The sequence below is a fragment of the Schistocerca americana genome, chromosome 5 (assembly GCF_021461395.2).
Source record: "Schistocerca americana isolate TAMUIC-IGC-003095 chromosome 5, iqSchAmer2.1, whole genome shotgun sequence".
NCBI lineage: Eukaryota > Metazoa > Arthropoda > Insecta > Orthoptera > Acrididae > Schistocerca > Schistocerca americana.
The window spans coordinates 181,099,183-181,125,617 of NC_060123.1; the positions used below are offsets into that span (position 1 = coordinate 181,099,183).

At 42.3% G+C, this 26,435-nt stretch overlaps 1 protein-coding gene across 1 annotated transcript in view; it reads right to left on the reverse strand.

The window, feature by feature from the left end:
* Positions 1-26,435, reverse strand: part of LOC124615949 (5-hydroxytryptamine receptor 3A-like) — a 126,155-nt gene that overhangs the window by 37,204 nt on the left and 62,516 nt on the right. Inside the window, exons 6-7 of the mRNA XM_047144149.1 lie at positions 24,590-24,761; positions 88-237 (exon numbers count right to left, since the gene is read on the reverse strand). Coding sequence (XP_047000105.1) covers positions 88-237; positions 24,590-24,761 — 322 coding nt within the window. The remainder of the gene's footprint in view (positions 1-87; positions 238-24,589; positions 24,762-26,435) is intronic.

Below are 26,435 nucleotides of genomic sequence, written 5' to 3' on the forward strand. Positions count from 1 at the left end.
CTTTGTCTTCTTTGACGAAAAGTCTTTAGGGGTGCTGTCATCAGTATATTACCATTGGTATCTACTGAGTGAGCAGCGAGTACTTACCGACTAGTGGGACGGTGATCTCGTAGGAGAAGTTGTGGTAGAGGTCGGTGAGGGAGAGGCACTGAGCCGCCATGAGGCACAGCCCCACCGAGAAGCGCTCCGCCTCCCAGGGTGGCAGCAGCAGCATCGCCAGCGTGGCCAGGCACAGCACTGCAACAACACCACGCCGCCTGCGTCACACACTGGCTTACGTTAGGACGCGTTGCCAACGGTCTCGTACGTGAGCTGCACAAACTTAACACACGTCCAAATCAGCGGTGAAACTCCTATGAGGGGAGATCAAAAAGTAAGTTACACCCTACGAATTATCTTAGAAACCAGATTAAGGAAAGGCAAACCTACGTTTCTAGCACTTGTAGACTTGGAGAAAGGTTTTGACAATGTTCACTGGAATACTCTCTTTCAAATTCTGAAGGTGGCAGGGGTAAAATACAGGGAGCGAAAGGCTATTTACAATTTGTACAGAAACCAGATGGCAGTTATAAGAAGCCGGCCGGTGTGGCCGTGCGGTTCTAAGCGCGTCAGTTTGGAACCGCGTGACCGCTACGGTCGCAGGTTCGAATCCTGCCTCGGGCATGGATGTGTGTGATGTCCTTAGGTTAGTTAGGCTTAAGTAGTTCTAAGTTGTAGGGGACAGATGACCTCAGTAGTCCCATAGTGCTCAGAGCCATTTGCACCATTTGAGCAGTTATAAGAGTCGAGGGACATGAAAGGGAAGCAGTGGTTGGGAAGGGAGTCAGACAGGGTTGTAGCCTATCCCCGATGTTATTCAATCTGTATATTGAGCAAGCAGTAAAGAAAACAAAACAAAAATTCGGAGGAGGAATTGAAATCCATGGAGAAGAAATAAAAACTTTGAGGTTCGCCGATGACATTGTAATTCTGTCAGAGACGGCAAAGGACTTGGAAGAGCAGTTGAACTGAATGGACAGTGTCTTGAAAAGAGGATATAAGTTGAACATCAACAAAAACAAGACGAGGATAATGGAATGTAGTCGAATTAAGTCGGGTAATGTTGAGGGTATTGGATTAGGAAATAAGACACTTAAAGTAGTAAAGGAGTTCTGCTATTTGGGGAGCAAAATAACTGATGATGGACGAAGTAGAGAGGATATAAAATGTAGATTGGCAATATCAAGGAAAGCCTTTCTGAAGAAGAGGAATTTGTTAACATCGAGTATAGATTTTAGTGTCAGGAAGTCGTCTGTGAAAGTATTTGTATGGAGTGTAGCCATGTATGGAAGTGAAACGTGGACGATAAATAGTTTGGACAAGAAGAGAATAGAAGCTTTCGAAATGTGGTGCTACAGAAGAATGCTCAAGATTAGAAGGGTAGATCACGTACTAATGAGGAGGTATTGAAGAGAATTGGGGAGAAGAGGAGCTTGTGGCACAACTTGACTAGAAGAAGGGATCGGTTGCTAGGACATGTTCTGAGGCATCAAGGGATCACCAACTTAGTATTGGACGGCAGCGTGGAGGGTAAAAATCGTAGAGGGAGACCAAGAGATGAATACACTAAACAGATTCAGAGGGATGTAGGTTGCAGTAGGTAGCGGGAGATGTAGAAGCTTGCAGAGGATAGAGTAGCACGGAGAGCTGCATCAAACCAGTCTCAGGACTGAAGACCACAACAACAACGCTTTATTAAGGCACACGAAGTAGCTTTTATTGAATGCTGCACTACACTTCAAAGTGACACACATACATGACGCTATTTTCCAATATAATCACTAAGTTTCTAAACAACGATTGGAACATTCTACCGACTGTACAATTCCACAACGATAGAGATACTCACCTTGGTCGGGGAGCCATTCGCGAACAAGTATGTGAAAGTTCTCTATCGTCCGAAAACCTACCATAGCTACTAATCGACTCCTTGATTGCCTGGACATTGTCGTCTGTGGTCCAAGTGCAGGGGTTCGGCAAATAAAAATATGGAAACACTGCGAGAAATGCTTGCTTCGCCATGAATGCAGATGGTAGCCATGAGTGAAGGTTGCAGTGTATTGAGTACAACTGGCGCCTACCTGTGTAGTGTCGTCAATACGGTGCAAGTGCCAGTCGAGGTGAGAACAGTGTTCTGTGTACTTCTGAGAGCACTGTGTCGAAGCCAAATGTATTCGAACGTGGGCAAAATGTGGGTGCTCGCATGGTACCCGCTTCCGTGATCAAGGCAGCCCCGATGTGACAGGTGCTTCAAGAGGCACCATGTCAGAGATTTACGCCGCATACAAGAGAAGCGGCCGGCCGGAGTGGCCGAGCGGTTAAAGGCGCTACAGTCTGGAACCGCACGACCGCTACGGTCGCAGGTTCGAATCCTGCCTCGGGCATGGATGTGTGTGATGTCCTTAGGTTAGTTAGGTTTAAGTAGTTCTAAGTTCTAGGGGACTTATGACCACGGCAGTTGAGTTCCATAGTGCTCAGAGCCATTTGAACCATTTGAGCCAAGAAAAGCGGAAAAACATCACCCGCTAAGTCACTACGCGGACGAAAGTGTATGTTGAGTCACTGTGACGGATGGTCGTCAAGGAGGATTACCACGAACAATAATCTGACAACAGCTGAAAAAGTCATAGCAGAAGTGAATGTCGCAAACGCGAACCCTGTCAGCACCAAAACAGCACGAAGGCAGCCCCAGAACCGCTCGTCAGTGTTGCAAATGCTCGCAACAGGAAAACATCGCGACGAAGCCCTAACTGCACTATGGAGCAATGGAACGAGGTCACTTGGTTCGATGAGTCTTGTTTCCCATTTCTCGCCGAACTTACATCCCAGAGTGAAACATGGTTGGGGTTCGATGATGATTTGAGCAGCCATATCGCGGTAGTCCACAGGTCCCATGCTTACCCTGCGTTACTACCCATTTCGAGACGACTGTAAGCTACTTTTAATGCCAATGTATCTCCTACATCGTATGGTGGTTTGTTGTATCTTTGTCCACCCCTTACTACGTTTACTGGCAGACGAAATTCTGAAGCATAGTCCAATGATTTTGATTTAAATCATAGTTACGAATAAAATTCAGATTCATCCACTGTAACTCGAATAAAGAACACGGAGGATTATTTAGATGTTGCTCCTCTTCAGTAGCCGTAGTATTTTTTTTTATTTCTTGTTTGTTTTTGGGCGAACTGAGAAACTCATCTGCGATTCACTTTTTTTCCCCCATTCATCCGTCGTTATCCTATAAAGATTATGAGCACATGTGACACTCCATTCTTCTGATCATTCTGGTTTTACAAACAATTTTTTTTGTGACTACTTTCATTGCTGTGACAAGGCTCCAAATCAAAGAAGAGAAGGACCTCGAAAACTCGCTAAGAAATGTGCCCGGTGGGAGCGTGCGATTCAAATCCGATTTGTGCTTCTCCTAACACAAAAGGAGAAGCAATTGTCAATCAGCACGTTCAAAAAGGAACGTAAAACACTGGCAGAATTGTTTCTATTGTCTGAACGATGTCTTGTAATGCGCCAAAATTTGCTTTGCGCTAAATCGGCATTGTTAGTAGATTTCGCCACATCTTATTATCGAAATTTGCTCTTATGAAAGAAACCAGAGTTTAATTAGTTGTTTTTAAAAGTGTTCTTATGTGTATTTTTGTAAAATGTAGAGATTGAGAATATCTCAGGCGGCAATTTATATCAGAATGCGGTCAAAGTCAGCGAGTTTACTACGCACGGATGGCTGCAGAGTTGATGCTTGCGGCAGAGATAACATCTGCGGCGCAGGTACCTACCGCAAGACCCTAACGACAGCCACAAAGAAAAGGTAACTGCTGTTAAAAAGGAGAATTTGCGTGCTATGTTTGTTCAACGTAAATGGTTCTTGGTTTTTCCCATGAGAAATTCAGTTAATCGTTGTTGATTGGTAGCCGAACTAAGATCAATCCGAGTCGAAATTAGGCTAGGGAGTAGTTGAGTCAAACGCTGCAGTCGTTTAGGATAATTCCATGAGATTGTTAACAGCTTGTTTCAAAGATATTTACACCGATATGTGATAATTTTAATCCCACTTTGTTGGTGCGTTAAGCGTCAGGTGATTGATTTGTGTGGGAACTTGGAATTTTGCGTGAGGTAGCAGTAGTGGCTGCGGCACATTCTAGTTCAGCAATGGTTTTTCGAGGTGGGTGAGTTTATCCAAAAGAGTTACTGAACGAATTGTAGCTTGAAAGCCACGTGTTTATAGGCGATCCATATCTCGACCAGATTGGAGACTTTCTGTTTTCGAGATAAGTGACGTTACCACGTGAAGTGTTTATCCATTACCTGCACTTGCCTCTGTTTTGCAAGAAGACTGGTATAAGCTGCTTTGGTGTAAGCTGCTTTGAATGCCAGTGGATCTCCCACATCGTATGGTAATGTGTTGTATTTTTGTCCACCCCCTGGAGATGGCTTTCATATTAACCACGTCTGTGCGGCTTTGGTCAGATTGTTAAGACCATTTCACAAACGCAACGTTGCATTTGGTCCGTATAACGTGAGAATATGTAGGCAGTTTAGAAGTTTTACCCACATGAATCACGCCGTTCTTTGTACTTCAGTTCTGGAGTGCGTTTCAAGTTGCCACGACATTTCACTCCCACTCTGTGGTGCAACATCACTGTGTCTGGAGGAAATATAGAACATACACTGTCCTTTGACAATGGGCAATGCACCACTCTTGTTGCGCAATGGTCCTGGCATGGGACGACATGTGGAATTTGCTTCGTGAAACCCCCTCGTATATATGACAATACCTAGTTTTGGATAATTAGATATCAATGTCATCAAGTATTCAGGGTGAATCGGTTGAAACGTAACACCCCATTTATAGGGTCAACATATGGAAACAACCTTCTTGTTCTTTCCTGGGATTATTCCATATCTTCACGGGGTGGCTTTGTACATCTATATCTGCATCGATATACATAATCCGCTAGCCACCGTACGGCGCGTGGTGGAGGACACCCTTTACCACAACTAGTCGCTTCCTTTCCTGTTCCACTAGCGACCAGGACAAAACGACTGTCTGCATACCTTCGTATGAGCCCTAATTTCTCATATCTTATCTTCGTGGTCCCTATGCGAAATGTAAGTTAGCAGTCTCTAAACTTTCTCAGCAGTTTTCTTCAAAATGAATGTCTTCTTCCCTCCAGAAATTCGCACTTGAGCTCCGGAAGCATTTCCGTAACACTTGAATGCTGATCGAACCTACGGGTAACAAACCTAGCTCGTCACCTCTGAATTGCTTTGATGTCCTCTTTCAATCTAACCTGTTGAGGATCCCAAATACACGAACAGTACTCAAGAACAGGTCGCACTAGCGTCGTATATGCGGTCTCCTTTACAGATTAACCACAGTTTCCTAAAATTCTCCCAACCTTACCAGGTTGGATTAATAGAAGAGATAGACATGATCCAGCGAAAAGCAGCGCGATTCGTCGTGGGGACATTTAGTCAGCGCGAGAGCGTTACGGAGATGCTGAACAAGCTCCAGCGGCGGACACTTCAAGAAAGGCGTTAGGCAATACGGAGAGGTTTATTATCGAAATTACGAGAGAGCACATTCCGGGAAGAGATGGGCAACATATTACTACCGCCCACATATATCTCGCGTAATGATCACAACGAAAAGATCCGAGAAATTAGAGCAAATACGGAGACTTACAAGCAGTCGTTCTTCCCACGCACAATTCGTGAATGGAACAGGGAAGGGGGGATCAGATAGTGGTACAATAAGTACCCTCCGCCACACACCGTAAGGTGGCTCGCGGAGTATAGATGTAGATGTAGATGTAGATGTAAACCCAGTTTGATCATTCGTCTTCCCTACCACAATCCTCACATATCACCCTCTGCCTTGCAACATGGTACGAAGAACGCTTTGCCATACAACAGTGTTACGAAGCAGCCTGTGCAACATAATATCATTAGAAAGCACGCTATGCCACTCAAACTTGGTAACAAACACCCTCTGCAACATTACATTTTTGCGAAGCACCCCCTGCCATCCAACAGTGGTACGAAGCACTCTCTGCCATCCAAATTTGGTAAAAAGCATCCTCAGACTTCTGAGTTCTTTGCTGTCTTTAGCTTCAATATCCCTGTTGTTGCAATAGTTAAGAGTATTACCCACACAATAAAATAATGTGGCCTAACCTCGTTCCGCTATCTTGAGCACTCCCTATATGGATTAGTAAACTGATGGAACTCAGGCAATAACATCATGTCAAGAGACACACCAAGTTACTTTCGCTCCCACAGTTTCATTAGGTTTCATATGGTTTAGTTACGTTACACAATAATTCGTATTCGCGTGGAACACGTCAGTATTCAAAATATCAACTTAATTGATATTTAAATATGACTACCTACTGGCCATTCATATATATGTTCTCACAACAGGAAACAATATCTAGTTGAATAACACAAGTAAACTTTGAATTAAATAAGCTTAAGTCTCTAAACACATATTCTTGTGCACAGTACGAGGAGTTGCCCAGGTGGAACTTTTACCACTTAATTACAAATTTAGCTATATTATCTGTCAGACATTTAAAATCTCTGGGTAAGTGACCAAAGATTTTGCTACCGTATTATTCGCTGTTTCTGACCTGAACTATTTGTAATGAAGAGAACTGAAGGTCATCTTCTAACATTTTAATCACGGATGCCACAGAGGAATTATGTATTCTGATTGTGTAGTTGAAATAGCTGTACTCAACTCCTCAAACGTTTGGCTACATAATATCGAGAGTGAACACCACATACTATTCTTCTGGCATGCTTTTGTGCAATAAAAGCTTCGGTTGGTTACCGTAGAATATAATTCCATACGATATTACTGAATGAAAATAAGCAAACTATATTGATTTAGAATTTTCTCTCCCTCCAAGGCATGCAATAACTCGAAGCCCAAAAGTGGCTGAACGTACTTACGAAGCTCTAAAATGCATTTTGGTAATTTAATTTCTCATGAATAAGTTCACCGAAAAGTTTTGAAGATTCCAGCTTCCTAACTAACTCTCGTCCATGTCTGAATATAAGGGTCAGTCAAATGAAAACGAGAAAGACGGTGAAAAAAATAAGTAAACTATTTATTATTTCATAAGTAATCACCGTAACTATTAATACATTTATACTACTGTGAATCCAGACGGTCAATGCTTTCATGGAAAAATGGAAATCTCATGGGGAAAGATCGGGACTGCATGAAGAATGTGGCCCTGCCCGCGTGTTGCCAAAGTTATTTCAATTACGTTGCAGAAGTTTCGCTGGAAATCCCTTATACATCTTCCATTCAGTCCCGATATCTCCCTACGCAATTTCCAAATTTTTGGAGCCCAGCCGGAAAACATCTGTGGGCTTCCATTTGCTTCGGACTAAGAGATGCATCCCGGCGTACAATCATTGTTCCATAGACAACCACAAACATTTTTCTATGAAGGCATTGAAGGCCTTGTCTCACAGTGAGATAAATGTATTAACAGTTATGGTGATAACCTTTGAAATAATGAATAGTTCCCTTACCTTTTTTCATTTGTCTCGTTTTCATTTGATTGCCCTTTATAGGTTGATGCATTCACATCCTCAAATTCCAAAGTGGAAATAAAAGATAACTACAAAGGGGTCAACAGAAACCTCCGATCTTACTCGTCTGCTTTGACCCGTGACGTAAGCGTGTTGTGGTGTGTGACGTCATTACGGCGCGGAGTTTAGTCTTGTTTTTGTTTGTGGTGCTCTCTGGTGGTGTGTTCATGGTTTTCGTTTGTTTTAATTTAATGCTCATTGCTGTATGTCGGGTGAGTTTGTTATTGAGTGTATTTGGTTGTGGTTTTTTGTTTAGTGGTGTGTGACGTCATTACGGCGCGGAGTTTAGTCTTGTTTTTGTTTGTGGTGCTCTCTGGTGGTGTGTTCATGGTTTTCGTTTGTTTTAATTTAATGCTCATTGCTGTATGTCGGGTGAGTTTGTTATTGAGTGTATTTGGTTGTGGTTTTTTGTTTAGGAATGGATATGAAAGACCGCCTTAATAGTGTTCGGTTGAGGGCGATGATGGGCGAGACAGCGTTAGAACTTATCAAGTTCTTACAACTATTCGGTTTAATCGCCGAAGTTGTTAAGTGTTCTCTTTGCCTTGAGGCGATGAAATTGGTTAAAGTTCCGGCCTCTCGGACCAGCGACGGATACATGTGGTGTTGCCGGAAAGATGGCGTATGGCGTTCTATAAGGCGTGGTACCTGGTTCGAGAAGTCTAGATTGGGCATGCGTGAGATTGTGCTTATTACATATTATTTTTGTTATAGATGCCCACAGAGTTTTTGCGCGTTTGAGACTGGTGTGAGTGAGAGGACTGTTTTAGACTGGTATTCCTTTTGTCGTGAAGTGTGTTCGGAATTTATTAAGTACAGGGGTAAGTTGGGTGGGCATGGGGTGCTTGTGGAGGTGGACGAGTCGCAGTTTGGTAAAAGGAAGTATGGGAGGGGGAAGTCTGTGGCTGGTCTTTGGGTGTGGGGGGCTGTTGTTCACGGGGGTGGGGGTACTGAATGTGTTTTTAGGGTTGTGGAGGGGAGGTCGAAGGCTGAATTAGTGGGGTTAATTGAGGAGTATGTAGAGCCCGGGTCCACAATAGTTTCTGATGCTTTTTCTTCTTATAGGGGGTTGGGTGACAGGGGATTTAATCATTTAGTAGTGAACCACAGTCTAGAATTTAAGAATTATGATACTGGGGCTTGCACTAACACAATTGAGGGGATGTGGGGGGCGGTTAAGTCAGTTCTTGGGAGGGGGAAGAGGCGCTCTTCCAACCTTCAGTCTCATTTAGATGAGTACTGTTGGCGGAAGAGTGTCCCAGAGGCCTATTGCATTTTTCGGGTTTTTTTAAGGGCTGTGGGTAAAATGTATAGGCCGAAAGTGGTTAGTTAGGGTGCATTTGTGTGTGATTGTGGTGGCCAATCTAGTTTGTGGGGCTGGAACTTTTTTGAGGTAAGTTCCGTTTTTTTTTGTTTTTGATGTGTGTTTTGTGTCAACAGAAACATCCGATCTCACGCGTCGGCTTTGACCCGTGACGTTAGGGACCTACACATTGATCTGTAGCGTAGCCCTGAATACGAGGTTAGGTTGGGAGGTTTTTTTTGGCGGGGGGGGGGTTAGGGGGGGGCGCAGCCCCCCCCCCTGCCTGGCCTCGAGTACCACTTGTTTATTATTATCTTTGTTCGATCGTAATTTATGTGATTGGGAGCTGTTGTAGATGTATGTAGGTGTAAGGGAAGTGTTGGTTTTTTAGGTTGGTGTTGGGGGATGTGATCGGTAGGTTCTGTTGAGCTATATAGGTCAACGGAAGTGTTCGATCGTAATTTATGTGATTGGGAGCTGTTGTAGACGTATGTAGGTGTAAGGGAAGTGTTCGTTTTTTTTTGTATTGGAGGATGTGATCGGTAGGTTCTGTTGAGCTACATAGGTCAAGGGAAGTGTCCGATTCTGGATAGGAATGTGTTTTTTGGTATTTGGTCAGTTTTGTGATGTTGATTTATTTCGTTGTTTTGCGTGGTTTTGTATGGCGGTCGGTGGCTACATTTGTGTATATTTAGTTTGTCCCCACCCAAAAACCCCCAATTTCCCACGCTTGTCCCGTTAGAGTCATTAGGCTTTTTGTGAAACTTGTGTATTTCAGTGTTTATAATACGTATGCGATGTTTTTATATCCGCCATATTGGATAATACGTATGCGATGTTTTTATATCCGCCATATTGGAATTGTCGTTTATAGTCGTTTCCGCTACATTTGTGACGTCATGGGTCAAAGCCGACGGGTAAGATCGGACGCTTCTGTATTTCCCTACAAAGAGTTACAGAACCTTATAAATCACTAAAAAACTCAATAGAAGCTGTTAACAGGGTAGGTCAATGCGAAAGTAGGAGAAATACTAAAAAAATATTCTTCTGAGGCATTCTTCAGCTAAGAAGCAATCTTCAGCTTCAGAAGTGTCTGATTACATTAAGATTAGATGTACTTTTTGTTCCATAGTGAGGAGATCGTCAACGATGTAGAACTTGTCATACAACAAGAATAAACGGTACATATTTACAAAGAATAACGTATGCTAAAAGATCTTCCACAGATCCCATTTAAAATTGTCTTTGAACAATAAGTAAAAAATCTTAACATACTCCTACTTTCATTTAAAATGTAATGAAAAACATGTTGCAAAAGAAGCAAGTGTATTATTATGCGCAAAATAATCCGAACCACCTAAATCACTTTTCGCCTGACTTGTATACAACTCAAATAACGTTACTGTCTTGCAGGCCCTCTGCTCTCTTTTTGGTTCACGTTTGACTATACAAAATGGTTACTACAAGAGGCCACAAGATGTAACTGCTCTGTATCTTTATCAGTCGAGGTGCAGATTAACATCACGATAACGCAAATATCACAAAACACGTTATTTTAGAGATGATACAATTATTACGCTTATAAACTCGTAATATTATAGTAAGTGACATTTCAAAACACAAATTTTAACTTGAACTTACATTACGAACATTTTTGTACTAGACTGGGTTCCGGCACTCCAGTAACTATTTCTCCTGTTAACTAACTACGAAAGATCTTAAGTATAGTTTGTCACAAGTAACAAAGTGTGCGCAGGTGAAACTTGAAATGACTAAGCATACAGTTTTGTTTTGGACAGGGAATCGAACCCAGCTCCTATTAGGATTGTTAACTAAGCACAATCAAATGTTACAATTCGTAATTTTTCACCAGTGTTGGTGGTACTGAAATTGAAATGACAGGACGAAAAAGTTTTCAGCTACCGGGATTCGAGCCCAGAAACTACCGTTGTTGACTTCTAGTCACGAATAGACGTGTTTGTTTTAGCAGTAGAGATATGTGCACATGTCTGACCTGGAAATAACATGCCGGCTGGGGTGGCCGAGCGGTTCTAGGCGTTACAGTCTGAAGCCGCGCGACCGCTACGGTCGCAAGTTCGAATCCTGCCTCGGGCATGGATGTGTGTGATGTCCTTAGGTTAGTTAGGTTTAAGTAGTTCTAAGTCTAGGGGAGTGATGACCTCAGATGTTAAGTCCCATAGTGCTTAGAGACATTTGAACTATTTTTTTTGGAAATAACATGACGTAAAGTTCTGTGTCTGACTGGGAGTCGAAACATGCTTTCTTTATTTTTGAGTCATCAATCTTCCGACTAGTTTGATGCGGCCCGCCACGAATTCCTCTCCTTTGCCAACTTCTTCATCTCAGAGTATCACTTGAAACCCACGCCATCAATTATTTACTGGGTGTATTGTATTCCAGTCTCCGTCTTCCTCTACAGTTTTTTCACTTCGCAGCTCCCTCTAATAATATGAAAGTCACTCCCTGATGTCTTAACAAATGTCCTATTATCTTGACTCTTCTACTTGTCAGTGTTTTCCACGTATTCTTTTCCTCTCCGATTCTGAGATGAACCTACTCATTCCTTACGTTTTCAGTCCACCTAATTTTCAACATTTGTCTGTAGCACCAAATCTCAGATGCTTTGATTCTCTTCTGTTCCGATTTTGCCACTGTTCATGTTTCACTACCATTCAGTGCTGTGCACCAAACGTACATTCTCAGAAATTTCTCCCTCGAATTAAGGCCGATGTTTGATACTAGTAGATTTCTCTTGGTCAGGAAGTCCCTTCTTGGCAGTGCCAGTCTGCTTTTGATGTCCTCCTTGCTCCGTCCGTCATAGGTTATTTTGCTACCTGGGTGGCAGAATTCCTTAACTTCATCTAATTCGTGACCATCAATCCTGATGTTAAGTTTTTCGCCGTTCTCATTTCTGTTGGTTCTCATTACTTTCGTTTTTCTTCGATTTACTATCAGTCCATATTATGTACTCATTAGACTGTACATGCCATTCAGCAGATCCTGTAATTCTTCTTCACTTTCACTCAGCATAGCAATGTCATCAGCGAATCTTATCATTGATATCCTTTCACCTTAAATTTTAATTCCACTCTTGACCCTTACTTTTATTTCCATCATTGCTGCTTCGATGTACAGATTGAACAGTAGGGCGAAAGACTACATCCCTGTCTTACACCCTTTTTTAATCCGAGCACCTCGTTCTTGGTCGTCCACACTTATTATCCCAACTTGGCTCTTGGACATATTATGTATTACCCGTCTCTTCCTAAAGTCTACCTCTGTTTTTCTCAGATTTTCGAACATCTTGCACCATTTTACATTGTCAAAAGCCTGTTGCAGGTCAACAAATCCTATGAACGTGTCTTGATTTTTCTTTAGTCTTGCTTCCACTCTCAACCGCAAAGTCAGAATTGCCTCTCTGGTGCCCTTGCCTTTCCTAAAGCCAAACTGATCGTCATCTAACACATCCTCAATTTTCCTTTCCGTTCTTGTGTATATTATTTTTGTCAGCAACTTGAATGCATGAGCTGTTAAGCTGACGGTGCGGTAGTTCTCGCACATGTCTGCTGTTGTAATCTTCGGTATTGTGTGATGACATTTTTCCGAAAATCAGAAGGTATGTCGCCAGACTCATACACTCTACACACCAACGAGAATAGTCGTTTCTTCCAATGATTTTAGAAATTCTGATGGAATGTTATCTATTTCTTTTGCCCTATTTGATCGTAAATCCTCCAAAGCTCCTTTAAAAATTGTGATTCTATTACAGGCTCCCCTATTTCTTCCAGATCGACTCCTGTTTCTTCTTCTATTACATCAGACAAATCTTCCCCTCAAAGAGGCCTTCAACGTAAACTTTCCAAGTATCAGCTCTCTCCTCTGCATTTAGCAGTGGAATTCCGGAAACTGGTACCAAACGTTATTGTTGGAAACTCAAGGAGAGATATTAAAAATAATAACCATTTGCCACGTTTAGTTTGGTGTGCGCATGCTACAATTTGAAATGACACGATGAAAACTTTTGTGCCATATTATGATTCGAACCGACACACGTACTACATGGAGACCTTTGGGAGTTGAGAATCTTGGAGAAACACTGAGACGAGGGAACTGCATCGTCCCGAAGGCGTCAGACCTAGCGAAAGGAGAGATCTGAGTTCCAATCACAGTCCAGCATCAATTTGCAACATTTCAAATTCGGATACAGTGAGGTATAAGTGCCCATAGATTTTACATGACGATTCGGTAATTAATTAAAAGAGAATCATGTAAGAAAGCAAACTCGTGACATCGTGTCTCTTTGTGCTTGTTAAAAATTGTTGCCCGATGAGTGAATCGAACATGGACCTTGGGTATATGTAGCTACTAGAATCATTCCAACATACCACTACCCTAAAAGCAGAACTGGTTCACGATTCTGTCGAGCGGTTCTAGGATCTTCAGTCCGAAACCGCGCTGCTGTTACGGTCGCAGGTTCGAATCCTGCCTCGGGCATGGATGTGTGTGGTGTCCTTAGGTTGGTTAGGTTTATGTTGTTCTAAGTCTAGGGGACTGATAACCTCAGTTGTTAACTCCCATAGTGCTTAGAGCCATCTGAACCACGATTCTGTCGAAACGAAGGATGCTCCACACTATCTGGAGGTTGACTACAGCCTGCTGAATACATTCATTTCTTTGTTCGTTCGATCGATATTCACTAACTGTTTACCCAGTCGTGTTTTTTACTTGATTTTTTAGTCACTGAAATGAAATTACTGAACAGTCAGCCGCACGAACTGGCAATACGGTAGGATGCGGAAATTTCTGCTGGAAGCGTTGCTTTCCACTTGTGAATGTGTGCTGATGTAGGTATTTACAGTCGACTCGAAAATACAGCGCAATGTAAACGCAAAGGGCAGATATCAAGCACACACTCACCTTTACGTTTTTAAAACGCATTTCGCCTGATATAATTACGTAGATAAGGGAGTAGTGACCTTTTATCATGGAGCATATTATGTGAAGAGTACTGATGTATGTAATCCACCAGCGCAAAGGTTACTTAAAAAACCAGACAAGTACGAACAGGCCTCGCTCTCTGTGGATTCCGTATAAACTTAATTATGTTTATAGGTGATACTTATAATAATAATAATTATTATTATTATTATTATCATTATATAGTGTGACTTACCACGCTAATGCAGGTATTCCTATTAGACGGTACTTCGATGACTTGTTTGTCCCTAATTCACCCAGTTATCCGGCAGAGCAAAGGGGTCTACAGTTTAACGTGGACGCCTCACATCGTTGAAAAGTGAAACCCGGGTTATAACGAAGTCTCAAAAATCGGTGATCCGACAAATAATCGATTCCACGACCTCTCGATGCGCAGGTATGCGCTTTATCGCTGGACCACCAAGACCATATCCACCGAGTTTTTTCATCTATACATGAGTTTGTATCAAAACATGTGACATATATGTTAGAATTTTTTGTCTGCATTGAACTATAATCTTAAATTTTTACACCGCCAACGGACTGTAGACGTCAGTATTTGAAACAAATTTCAACTCGGTACCTCTTCTCATTACTGATAAAAAGAGGTCAGATAGGCGAGCAATAGATAGCAGAAACAGTCAGTTTAAGGAAATAACGGAAAACCTATATAATTATAAGGATCGTGAGAAGGGGATTTGAATCAGTGATTATTAACTTCATGAACACAAAATGACGGTTGGCCCTAAAATAATAAAAAAATAAAGAAAACAAAATACAAAAAGGAAGCACAGCCAATGTGATAATTTTATCTATCTGCTCCCATAAGCAAGATGTTCTGTATCGATAACTGCATCCCAGACGTGTGTCCATTGAAGTTGACAACTGTTTCAACAACTGAGTCGCAACATACAAAATGCGATTTTTTTGAACGCAAGTGCTGTTGTTGCTGTACGAGATCGACCGTCCACACTCTGCTGGTTTCACAAAGAAACCTATATAGGAGCTTTGCTGAAAGGCAATCTCTGTTGTATTTTTTCTGCGGTGAGTCTTTAGATGGTGCGGTTAAGATATCCTTAATGGTTTCCGATCTGGAAGCATATAGCTCGGCAGTAGAAGACGTAAAAATTCGAAAGAATGCTTAGGCCTCTTGGGGGATTAGAACCCAGTGCTAACGCAACGTTCACCTTCCGAAGAGGGCCACTTTACTACTTGGCTGGCGAGCCAGTGCTGTTATAACTCATGACACTGTGGTACTGTTAATTAGCAAATATAATTATTAATGTTAAATATGAGATTAGTTACTGATTCTGTGTGGAATGGCCCTCCTGGAACCAAGTAATAAATTTGTCTGCCCATTGTTACACCACAAGTCAGAATCTTGCAGATTATTTATCAGAAATGATAACTGAATATCTACTGAATTTAGCAGAGCAATTCTGAACCACACTAAGAAGTAAATTGACGGTCACATAGCTGCCAAACGTATTCTGCAATGTTGCCAGCTCTCGATTAGACTAGCGAATGAAAGTATACGTTTGCTCAGTCGACGTCCTAAGCTGATACCAGTTGTGAAAGTCGCGTTTCGAAAACGCAGCGACACGGACTGATACTGCGTTTAATGGCAGCCGAAATTCTGAAGCATAGTTCAATGATTTTGATTTAAATCGTAGCTACGAATAAAATCCAGATTCATCCACTGTAACTCAAATAAAGAAAAGGGAGGATTATTTAGATGTTCCTCCTCTTCGGTAGCCATCGTAATTTTTTTCCTTTATTTTTTGTTTGTTTTTGGGCGAAATGAGAAACTCATCTGCGATTCACTTCTTTTTATTTTCATCCGTCGTTATTCTATAAAGATTATGAGGATGTGTGGCATTCCATTGTTCTGATCATTATCGTCTTACAAAAAAGTTTTCTTGCGCGCGGTTCAAATCCGATTTGTGATTGTCCTAACACAAAAGCAGAAGCAACTGTCAATCAGCACGTTCAAAAAGGAACATAAAACACTGGCAGAATTGTCTCTATTGTCTGAACGGTGTCTTGTAATGCGCCAAAATTTGCGTTACGTTAACTCGGCATTATTAGCAGGCCTAAGGTTTTTTTATTTATTTTTTTTATTATTTTGGCAGTTCTCCATCTAGTCCAGCTGACGATAACTGTATCAGAGGCAGATCCAAAGAAATGAAAAAAATGCCCACCAGAGGCCAGAGCGCAACTATCCCATTGTTTCACGAGCCGAATGATTCGCTCTTCCCAGAATTCCTGTGGCTGTGACAGGAGCCCAGGAGCCAATCTTCCTCTGTGTCCTGTGTCCTTGAGTTCGTCCTCCAACCACGATCTTTTTCTTCCTTTTTTTCCTGCGTGAGCAGTCCAGGCCGTTTGCTTTTGGTGGATTTGCATAGGCTACGGAGCACGAAGTGTCTCACAGTACATGCCACTGTTACTGTTTTTCCGTGGAATTCGATGAGTATCGGACCTTGGACGTCGAAAAAGGATGTGAGCATCACTTTGGCTGGTGAGGGCACAGAATTGAATTTTGTAGGGGGAGGTGTCGGCGCATACGTACTACCACGCCGGACTCTATATTTGCATGCCTGGATGCCTCATTGCGTTATCCAAACGCGCCATATGCAAACTTCAGACTGTTTTTTTGTTACGACTTTTCGTACCTTTTCACTTGAGCACTGCTAATACCGAGGTGTAACGACATGTAGGGACACGAAATGGGTAAATCACGTAGGCTTAATAGCAGGTAAGCTCTGACGGACTGTAGAATATTTTATACATTATGAATGAAACACACACAAAACTGGTGTCCTATAATATTTACTATTTGTTTCAGGAACCGGTTTTCGGCTGTTACACCATCAACAGGTACAAAGATAAGTATGTGGAGTAGTTAAATTTTTTCGGGTTAAAGATTTAAACTAGTGCATCTTGAGAGTATTTCCATTTCGAGAGATGAAAAATGTTAATTTTAGAATTAGGAATAAAACAAGAGGATTTATTTCAGTGTAAACACGGTGTAAGGTTATTTAACTAGGATAAAATATATCATACATTAACTAATGAACTATAGACAACGTACAACAGTTGTTCATAGAACAAAATAATTGACAATAAACTTCGGTGACATTACAAAGATGTGGCTGAATAAAATAATCTTGTCTTTGATAGGTCCTAAATTTCAAACAGATAAGACATAATAGTGATATGAAGCAGCTGTGATTATACAAAGGAACATTTTTAAGACAACGAGAGAAATTATAGGAACTGAAATAAAGAAAAATGGGGCACCTGAGTAAGAAGGGTATGATGTGGATGAGATTATGAGCAGTATGTGCAGTTAGAAGTAGCGTAGCGAGTAAGAGAACTGTGTCTGCTCATTCAGTACTAAGCTTGGGCTGATGGTCATGTGTTTATTAATTCCGTTTATTTCAAGATAGTTCATCTTCCTTCCTGTATGGATGTGATGTAATACTTCATGTTTCACAAAGTAACTATGCCTTCTTTAAGCAGGTGGTCTGCAAAAGTAGAGTCTTCTTTTCTAAGTTTCCAACTTCTGCGGTGTTACTTCAGTTGGGTATATATTGCCCTGCCAGATTGGCATATAGAATTTTCAACAATTAAAGCTAATTTTATATATTCCACGCTTTTCCAAACCTGGAGTGCTGTGAAACTTCCTGGCAGATTAAAACTGTTTGCCCGACCGAGACTCGAACTCGGGACCTTTGCCTTTCGCGGGCAAGTGCTCTACCAGAAGTAAAGCTGTGAGCACCGGGCGTGAGTCGTGCTTCGGTAGCTCAGATGGTAGAGCACTTGCCCGCGAAAGGCAAAGGTCCCGAGTTCGAGTCTCGGTCAGGCACACAGTTTTAATCTGCCAGGAAGTTTCATATCAGCGCACACTCCGCTGCAGAGTGAAAATTTCATTCTGGAGTGCTGTCTATGCACATTGGGCAAAAAGTGTCCAACTGTGTTGTGCACATAAAATTTTACGAAACAGCCAAAACCGCTTGGTGAAACACATACTAAAATTTTTAGAATATTACTCCAGTGTTGAGTCTGTTTCATTTATCAAGTAGGTAAAGCATTTGGTGGGCCTGTTACTTGGGGGAATACTAATGAAATGCGATAAGCCTATAAAAGAGACTGCTTAAAAAACTCTCGTGCAACCCATCGTACAATTTTGCTCAAATGTGTAGTACCCGTACCACGACTGATTAAACGCCTGGTAAAGCTGCGTGTTAAGAAAGTTAACCTGTTAAACTCCCTAGCCTTCCTGCTACGCTGCCGGGATGAGAACACTGTTGTACGATTTGCCATGGTGACCCATCGTATCAATCATTTCGGCATCCAGAAGAAAGTATCGTTGTGCCAGCTCTGCCCTGCTGCGGGAAAGGTTAAACTTCACTAGGAGGCACTGGATTCAAACGACCGCGAGCTAATGGTTGTCCACCTGCATCTGACAGAGGATTCTCGGAACTAGACTGGGAGTGGATCGACGCGGTCACTTTAGCACAACATATGGTGCAGAACGAGAATCAATAGAATAAATTGTGTCCAATATGACCTTCATATGATGTAGAGCGAAATCGACGTGGGTACCAGTTCGGTAATTAAGAAAGGTGTTAACTTCGCACCAGTGCGTCGGAATACCCCTATCTGTGATCTTGTAAGTGGTGTTGAAGAAACAATCCGCAAAATGTCTGTTGAGAGAGCAGGCGAAATACTTTACGAAACATGGCGAGTTATTTCAAAGTCCAAACCACCGCTATCGAACTTGACTAGAGCTGATCGCAGCGGACTTCACGCACTCCGCAACGAACGCTTCATCGTGGTTCTGCCAGCTGACAAGGGCAATGCATCCGTCGTTCTGAATAAAGCTGACTAAGACGCTAAAATTCAGGTGATTCTTTCCCTAACGGAAAGTGACGCGGGACGCGACGTCGAGAATAATGAGGAAGGCATCAGAGCTCCTAAAACAGTCATCATTGAAAGAGGCCGTTATTAAGAATCTCCTCCCAGAGGCACCGAGACCACCTATGCTACCAAAGACCCACAAAAGGGTCCTCCTCTTCGCCCCACGGTGAACACTATCGGGTCACCATCCTACAGACTGAGAAATCATCTGGCTAGCCTCCCTACGCTCCATTTATGTCGCTGTGTGCATCGTATCAAGACCAGCGACGATTTTATCAACCGATTAAAACATCTGAGTCTTGAGCAAGGTGGTCAGTTTTTATGTGGTCTCGCTATTTACACGTGTTCCTGTGGGATTGTTTAAGCAGGCTTTGACATCGTCGTACTTCCTATATGGCGGCCAATACTCCGACCAGTTGGACGACTAGGCGATGGGAAGTCATTAGCTCCATCCAGAGCAAAGTTTTTTATGGAAAAATTTGAAGACATCGCTTTGGACACGGCACCAGAAAAGCCAAGTTGCTTTATCGTAGAATCGGCGACACTTTTATCATCTAGCCCGACAGACGTGAAAAACTGCGAGAGTGCCGGACCTAAGATGTTAAGTCCCATAGTGCTCAGTGCCAGCCAAAAACTGCGAATATTCATAGAACACATTTGAACGGCATTCACGACCGCATTATGTTTACGATGAAAGTAGAGAAAGAGGGTGCATTACCGTTTCTGTTCGTTCTCGTTCTCCGAAAAACCAACGAACACCTCATTCACAGTGTGTACAGGAAACCTTCACGTGCGGATTGATATTTGCACGCTCTTAGCTAGCACCATCCGGCATAAAAACGTGGCGTTCTGAACACCCTCGTCCACCGTGCTAAAGTTATCTTAGACGCTGAAAGTCTGCCGTTAGAAATAAGACGCCTCTGAAAAGTCTTCCGGGTCAAAATGGCTCTGAGCACTATGGGACTCAACTGCTGAGGTTATTAGTCCCCTAGAACTTAGAACTAGTTAAACCTAACTAACCTAAGGACATCACAAACATCCATGCCCGAGGCAGGATTCGAACCTGCGACCGTAGCGGTCTTGCGGTTCCAGACTGCAGCGCCTTTAACCGCACGGCCACTTCGGCCGGCTTCCGGGTCAATGGCTGCAACCGCCGTCAGGAATAACAGACTATTTATTGTGAGACACGCAGGAAAACACCACCAAAGAAGAGAACAAAAACATTGCGTTTTTGCGTTTCTGTGGCACAGTATCGGGGAAGGTCTGCTGGCTCTTAAAGAGACACAGCAACTCATCAGTGTTTAGGCCCCCAACAAAATACAACTCATGAGGTCTGTGAAGGACAATCTAGGACTTAGAACGCCTGGAGAGAACAAAATTCGATGTCAGCATGGCTGCTATTACGTCCGCCAAACAGTACGTACTGCGGAGCAATGCCGGACGGAACGCGAGATCAGCCGTGGCAGGACACGCTTTGGAAAATCGACACCGAATTCTATCCGACGAAATATCTATCGTTATGAAGCCGAAGGGATCCTATGAGAGCGTCATAAAAGAAGCAGTAGAAATAAAAGTATCTGAAAACACCATCAGAAAGGACGGTGGTTTGCAGCTCAGCAGAACCTGAGACCCGGACTTCGAGTGGTTGAAGCGGGCGCGACGGAAGCCGGACGTAAACATTCTCACAATTGGCGAGGAAGACGGCACCAGTGACGTCACAGCTGGCAGCGCGGTCATATAACAAGGCCACGGCGACACAGCAGTCATTTAACCCCTGAAAATGACCGAGGAGATCTCAGTCGAAACCTCGTGGAATTTTAACCACCTGCTGCGATATTGTTTAGTTTTCCTTTATTGCAGCTAAACTTCAAAAACGAATGGAAGATATTAAAGGAAAATTTTTGGAGGAAGGATTGAAAATCAAACGTAGTGAGCCGGCCAGGGTGGCCGAGCGGTTCTAGGCGCTACAGTCTGGAACCGCGTGACCTCTACTGTCGCAGGTTCGAATCCTGCCTCGGGCATAGATGTGTGTGCTGTCCTTAGGTTAATTAGGTTTAAGTAGTTCTTAGTTCTAGAGGACTGATGACCTTAGAAGTTAAGTCCCATAGTGCTCAGAGCCATTTGACTTTTTTTTTTTTAACGTAGTGAGAGTAAATTCGCCTACAAGCAAGGCAGAAAAATGTAAATATACACATCAACAATGAAGTCATAGCACAGAGCTGAGTTTTTAAATTTATAGCATTTGAAAAGAGTGACTGGATAGACTGGAGCAGATACAAACAGAAGAGTTCAAATGGTCTATTCAGATTTTGGAAAACTGAACAGAATTTTGGAAATCAAGCTTCTGATGTGTTTGAAAATGGAAGTTTATAATCCGTATATATTATCGATTTTGACATACGGTAACAGGAAATAAGCTATTTAGTGGGAAAACCACCCAAAACGTGTGGGTTCCCCAGCGAGTAATTAGGACATGCATGTTGTAAATTACTAGTGAAGACAGAAAAATGAACAAACGGATCGGGAGACAGACTGGAAGAGAGTACGATAATCCTTCTGAAGCATGCACCACTTACAAAAGTTATCCTAATTAATGCGAAGATAAACGTGTGTAGAACTGTCTCCCACCCTCCCTATCTTCTACATCTACATCTACATCTATACTCCGCGAGCCACCTTACGGTGTGTGGCGGAGGGTACTTATTGTACCACTATCTGATCCCCCCTTCCCTGTTCCATTCACGAATTGTGCGTGGGAAGAACGACTGCTTGTAAGTCTCCGTATTTGCTCTAATTTCTCGGATCTTTTCGTTGTGATCATTACGCGAGATATATGTGGGCGGTAGTAATATGTTGCCCATCTCTTCCCGGAATGTGCTCTCTCGTAATTTCGATAATAAACCTCTCCGTATTGCCTAACGCCTTTCTTGAAGTGTCCGCCACTGGAGCTTGTTCAGCATCTCCGTAACGCTCTCGCGCTGACTAAATGTCCCCATGACGAATCGCGCTGCTTTTCGCTGGATCATGTCTATCTCTTCTATTAATCCAACCTGGTAAGGGTCCCATACTGATGAGCAATACTCAAGAATCGGACGAACAAGCGTTTTGTAAGCTACTTCTTTCGTCGATGAGTCACATTTTCTTAGAATTCTTCCTATGAATCTCAACCTGGCGCCTGCTTTTCCCACTATTTGTTTTATGTGATCATTCCACTTCAGATCGCTCCGGATAGTAACTCCTAAGTATTTTACGGTCGTTACCGCTTCCAATGATTTACCACCTATGGCATAATCGTACTGGAATGGATTTCTGCCCCTATGTATGCGCATTATATTACATTTATCTACGTTTAGGGAAAGCTGCCAGCTGTCGCACCATGCATTAATCCTCTGCAGGTCCTCCTGGAGTACGTACGAGTCTTCTGATGTTGCTACTTTCTTGTAGACAACCGTGTCATCTGCAAATAGCCTCACGGAGCTACCGATGTTGTCAACTAAGTCATTTATGTATATTGTAAACAATAAAGGTCCTATCACGCTTCCCTGCGGTACTCCCGAAATTACCTCTACATCCGCAGATTTTGAACCGTTAAGAATGACATGTTGTGTTCTTTCTTCTAGGAAATCCTGAATCCAATCACAAACCTGGTACGATATTCCGTAAGCTCGTATTTTTTTCACTAAACGTAAGTGCGGAACCGTATCAAATGCCTTCCTGAAGTCCAGGAATACGGCATCAATCTGCTCGCCAGTGTCTACGGCACTGTGAATTTCTTGGGCAAATAGGGCGAGCTGAGTTTCACATGATCTCTGTTTGCGGAATCCATGTTGGTTATGATGAAGGAGATTTGTATTATCTAAGAACGTCATAATACGAGAACACAAAACATGTTCCATTATTCTACAACAGATTGACGTAAGCGAAATAGGCCTATAATTATTCGCATGTGATTTATGACCCTTCTTGAAAATGGGAACGACCTGCGCTTTCTTCCAGTCGCTAGGTACTTTACGTTCTTCCAGCGATCTACGATAAATTGCTGATAGAAAGGGGGCAAGTTCTTTAGCATAATCACTGTAGAATCTTAAGGGTTTCTCGTCTGGTCCGGATGCTTTTCCGCTACTAAGTGATAGCAGTTGTTTTTCAATTCTGATATCGTTTATTTCAATATTTTCCATTTTGGCGTCCGTGCGACGGCTGAAGTCAGGGACCGTGTTACGATTCTCCGTCTTAGTACACATACCTTGTATTGAATTCAGTTCGAACTTTATGTACAGTTATCTATATTATGCAATGGGGTTAAATAACAATACTGTAATAGCAGTATTAATATCGTTTTGTAATTAACATGACCATACTCCCTATTTTATGAGCTTAAACTTTTCTTTTAACTGAGCAAGGAATAAACATTGCATGAAAGTAACCCTCCGTTGGTCATTAATTGCTTGCCTCCAGATTCAAACGGTTTCATTCGTATCTTTCTCCAATTCCCACTGCAGTTTGCAGGTAACTGCACAATTTTAGATAGCTGGCAGCCTTTCCACCTTTTTGAAATCTTATCTGTTCAGCTTTTTTAGACAGTACTTCGTCATGTACATAACTGAAACATCTATGAAATGTTTGAGGCTACTACTAATACTCTCTGCCAGGTTATTACAAGCAAAGTTTGCAACACACTTCCTGGAGATAAATTGTCAGGCTCCTAATAATTCCTAAGTCAATGAGGTTTAGATTTTGGGGTCCAACCATCAAGAGTCGACCGTGTGTCGCGTTCACACACAGATTTGCTTCTCCGAGCTGCGCTGTTTTAATTATTACATTTGAATTATAGTTCAAATGCAGTTCATCTATGAATTGGGAAAAAATAAATAGAACCTTGTACATAGTCGTTTGGAGAGAAGCTTAACTAAATTTTATGGAGCAGCGAGTGCGTGAACTTACCTTCCAGTAACTGGATTTCACTGTACTTGTTACGCATTCTAAATTTAACATTACGGTGATCGTGACCTTATAATCTGTTTAACGGGAATTATTTGATAATCCGGGTAACAGCGAACTACAGTGTAAAACGGAGAAAGGAACTAATCAAATCGCCCAATCTGAGAAGCAGACAAGCTAGGAAAGTGCATTGTTGACCGTGACTGATGAACCAACGAAGGTTTACTTTCATGAAATGTACTATTGAAACGATCCTTGCTCATTTAAAGTAAACGTTTAAGATTGTAAAATACGAAACATGACTGGTTAATTACCGAATGTATACTCGCCGTTGATGCGCTTTTCATAATACAAGTTTGTTTGTTTCCCTGTCTTTACAAGCAATTTACAGTATGGATAGCTCCATTTCAAATTGGGAAACCCTAATTAAAAACCCGTTTATCACTGCCGTAATTCAAAACTGGTTGGAAACTCTTCTTTTCAAATCATCGGTAGCAAATCGTCATGTCGCGAGTTTCGAGACACAGTTCTAACTGAAAAACGATAATGCCGTAGCGTTACAGTAATGTCTTGTTCAATATCGCAAACAAAATTACTTTGTGGGGGCGCTTGGATGTGCGAACATCAGCACTAATGTAAGAACTTCGACGTTGCGCTGAGTGGCTGATAGCTACGAACAGGAAATACATCTAAACGTGCAGACAACGTTATGCGTCAGAGAGTGCTTGCAAATGAAGAGTTGGAAGGAAAGCTGTCGTTGCTCACCTACTGCTGGAGCCAGCGCGGTGGCGGCGTAGCCCTCCGCATGCCTCTTGAACGTGAAGTAGAAGTCGATTTTGCGGAAGCCTTTGCGATCGTCGTTCTGGCGAGGAATCTCTTCACTTTTGACGGACACCAATTCCCAGTCGCGCTGTGTCTTCACATGCTTGATGGAGAACTGTAACAGAAAGCGAGAAAAAAAAATCATTTCTGTGTGTGACCACTCACGCGAATGTGTGGTGACTGTCTGGGAAACACAATAGCGGCGTTAGGTCGGTAAAGTATCGATAGTCGCTGCGACTGGAACACTGTTAGTATAATCTGAAACAATTGTTGAAATAAGGGGACGAAGAGTTTTATAGTCTCTGTCCCACATAACAACTAACCCATAATTAGCCAGTCGACGTCCACTGCCTCCTTTAAACTTTCCATGGTCTTTAAAAATACGCATTCAAGATGCCAGTTGCTCCTGCACGTTTACTATTGTCACCTACACACCTTCCGCTAGGGCAGATTTCACTTCTTGGAACCCAACAAAGAACTTCGTTGGTGAATCTATGTCCATTCGTCTAGCTGCACGCCACCTCCCCTCCACTTCACTTTCATTATAGTGTTCATAATAGTTCTGTCACCTGTCTTAATATTTGCTTGTTTCCCTATCCTTCCTAAGAACTCCCAAGACATACTCCAATCGTTTCCTGAGCAACCCCAGTTTTTCATCGATTTTCACATTAAAATTTAAAAAACTGGTAATACTCACTGCTTGTAAGGTGTGTCTCAGACCCACTGGAAGATTCCAAGCAGCGTTTGTCAGGTAGATTTAGAAAGAAAGAGCCGAAAGCTGTAATGTGAAAAGCGATCGTAGTGCCACTGGTTACGGAAGAAGGTGTGGCCCTAGTAAGAGCGCTGAGGCTCCAAACTCGCCGCTAGAGGGACATCGGTGCAGATCGGTGGCCTACGAGGAAGACACACCGTGGCGCCTACGTCACAGCACGTGCTACTGTACGTCTTACGAGTGCCAGCAGCCGTCTCCGGCGGGAGCGACTAACTATTTCGCACGCGTTTAATATTTCTTAACTGCACGTCTAAGTGCAAGGGAGCTCTCGGTAGCACATGTCGAAGTTACGACCTTTAGTGGGTACCTTTTCAATTACATGTTTCTGCAAACTAATTTGAAGTATGGATGAAAGCAGGCAAATTTACTATATTGTTGGCAGAATATGACAGAACTGCTAAACTTGATATCAGTGACACAATGAAGGCCTATAAAGGAATATTCTCTCACATCTAACCACAGACCGTTTTCTTTTACTCATGATTAGTAATCTGTGCACTATTAACAATGTATGAGGAATAAATAAAATCAGAGCTTTTTATATGCTACACTACAACCAATCCCAGAAACATCAAGATATAGATTTTGTACTACCGCCATACATTTGACTTATTACGTACAGTATTTTTACCAATATAGCTCACTTAAGTAATATCTTTCATTAATGCTTTATTTTTTACTAAATCTAATCAGTTACGTAATTGGCTAAGTCTTCACAGAAAAGATGCAGTAAGGTTGTTATAGAGGAAGGAAGAGGGTCAGAATTGGCGGTCTGCCAGGAGCGCAGGGTAACTTGGTTTGGCTGTGTTTTATTACCTAGTTTCACCATATTGATTCTTGTAGTAATTGCTTCTTTTTCCTCTACATTCCACCGAATCCGTTGCTAGCCTTCACTAAAACTACACTTAAAGTTCACTACTTTTTAGCCATCTACTTTACTCATCAACTAAAGAGAATTTCACAACCCAAGATCGCTAGAAAAGCATTCTGTTGGATGACCAGTTTCGACGGGTATAT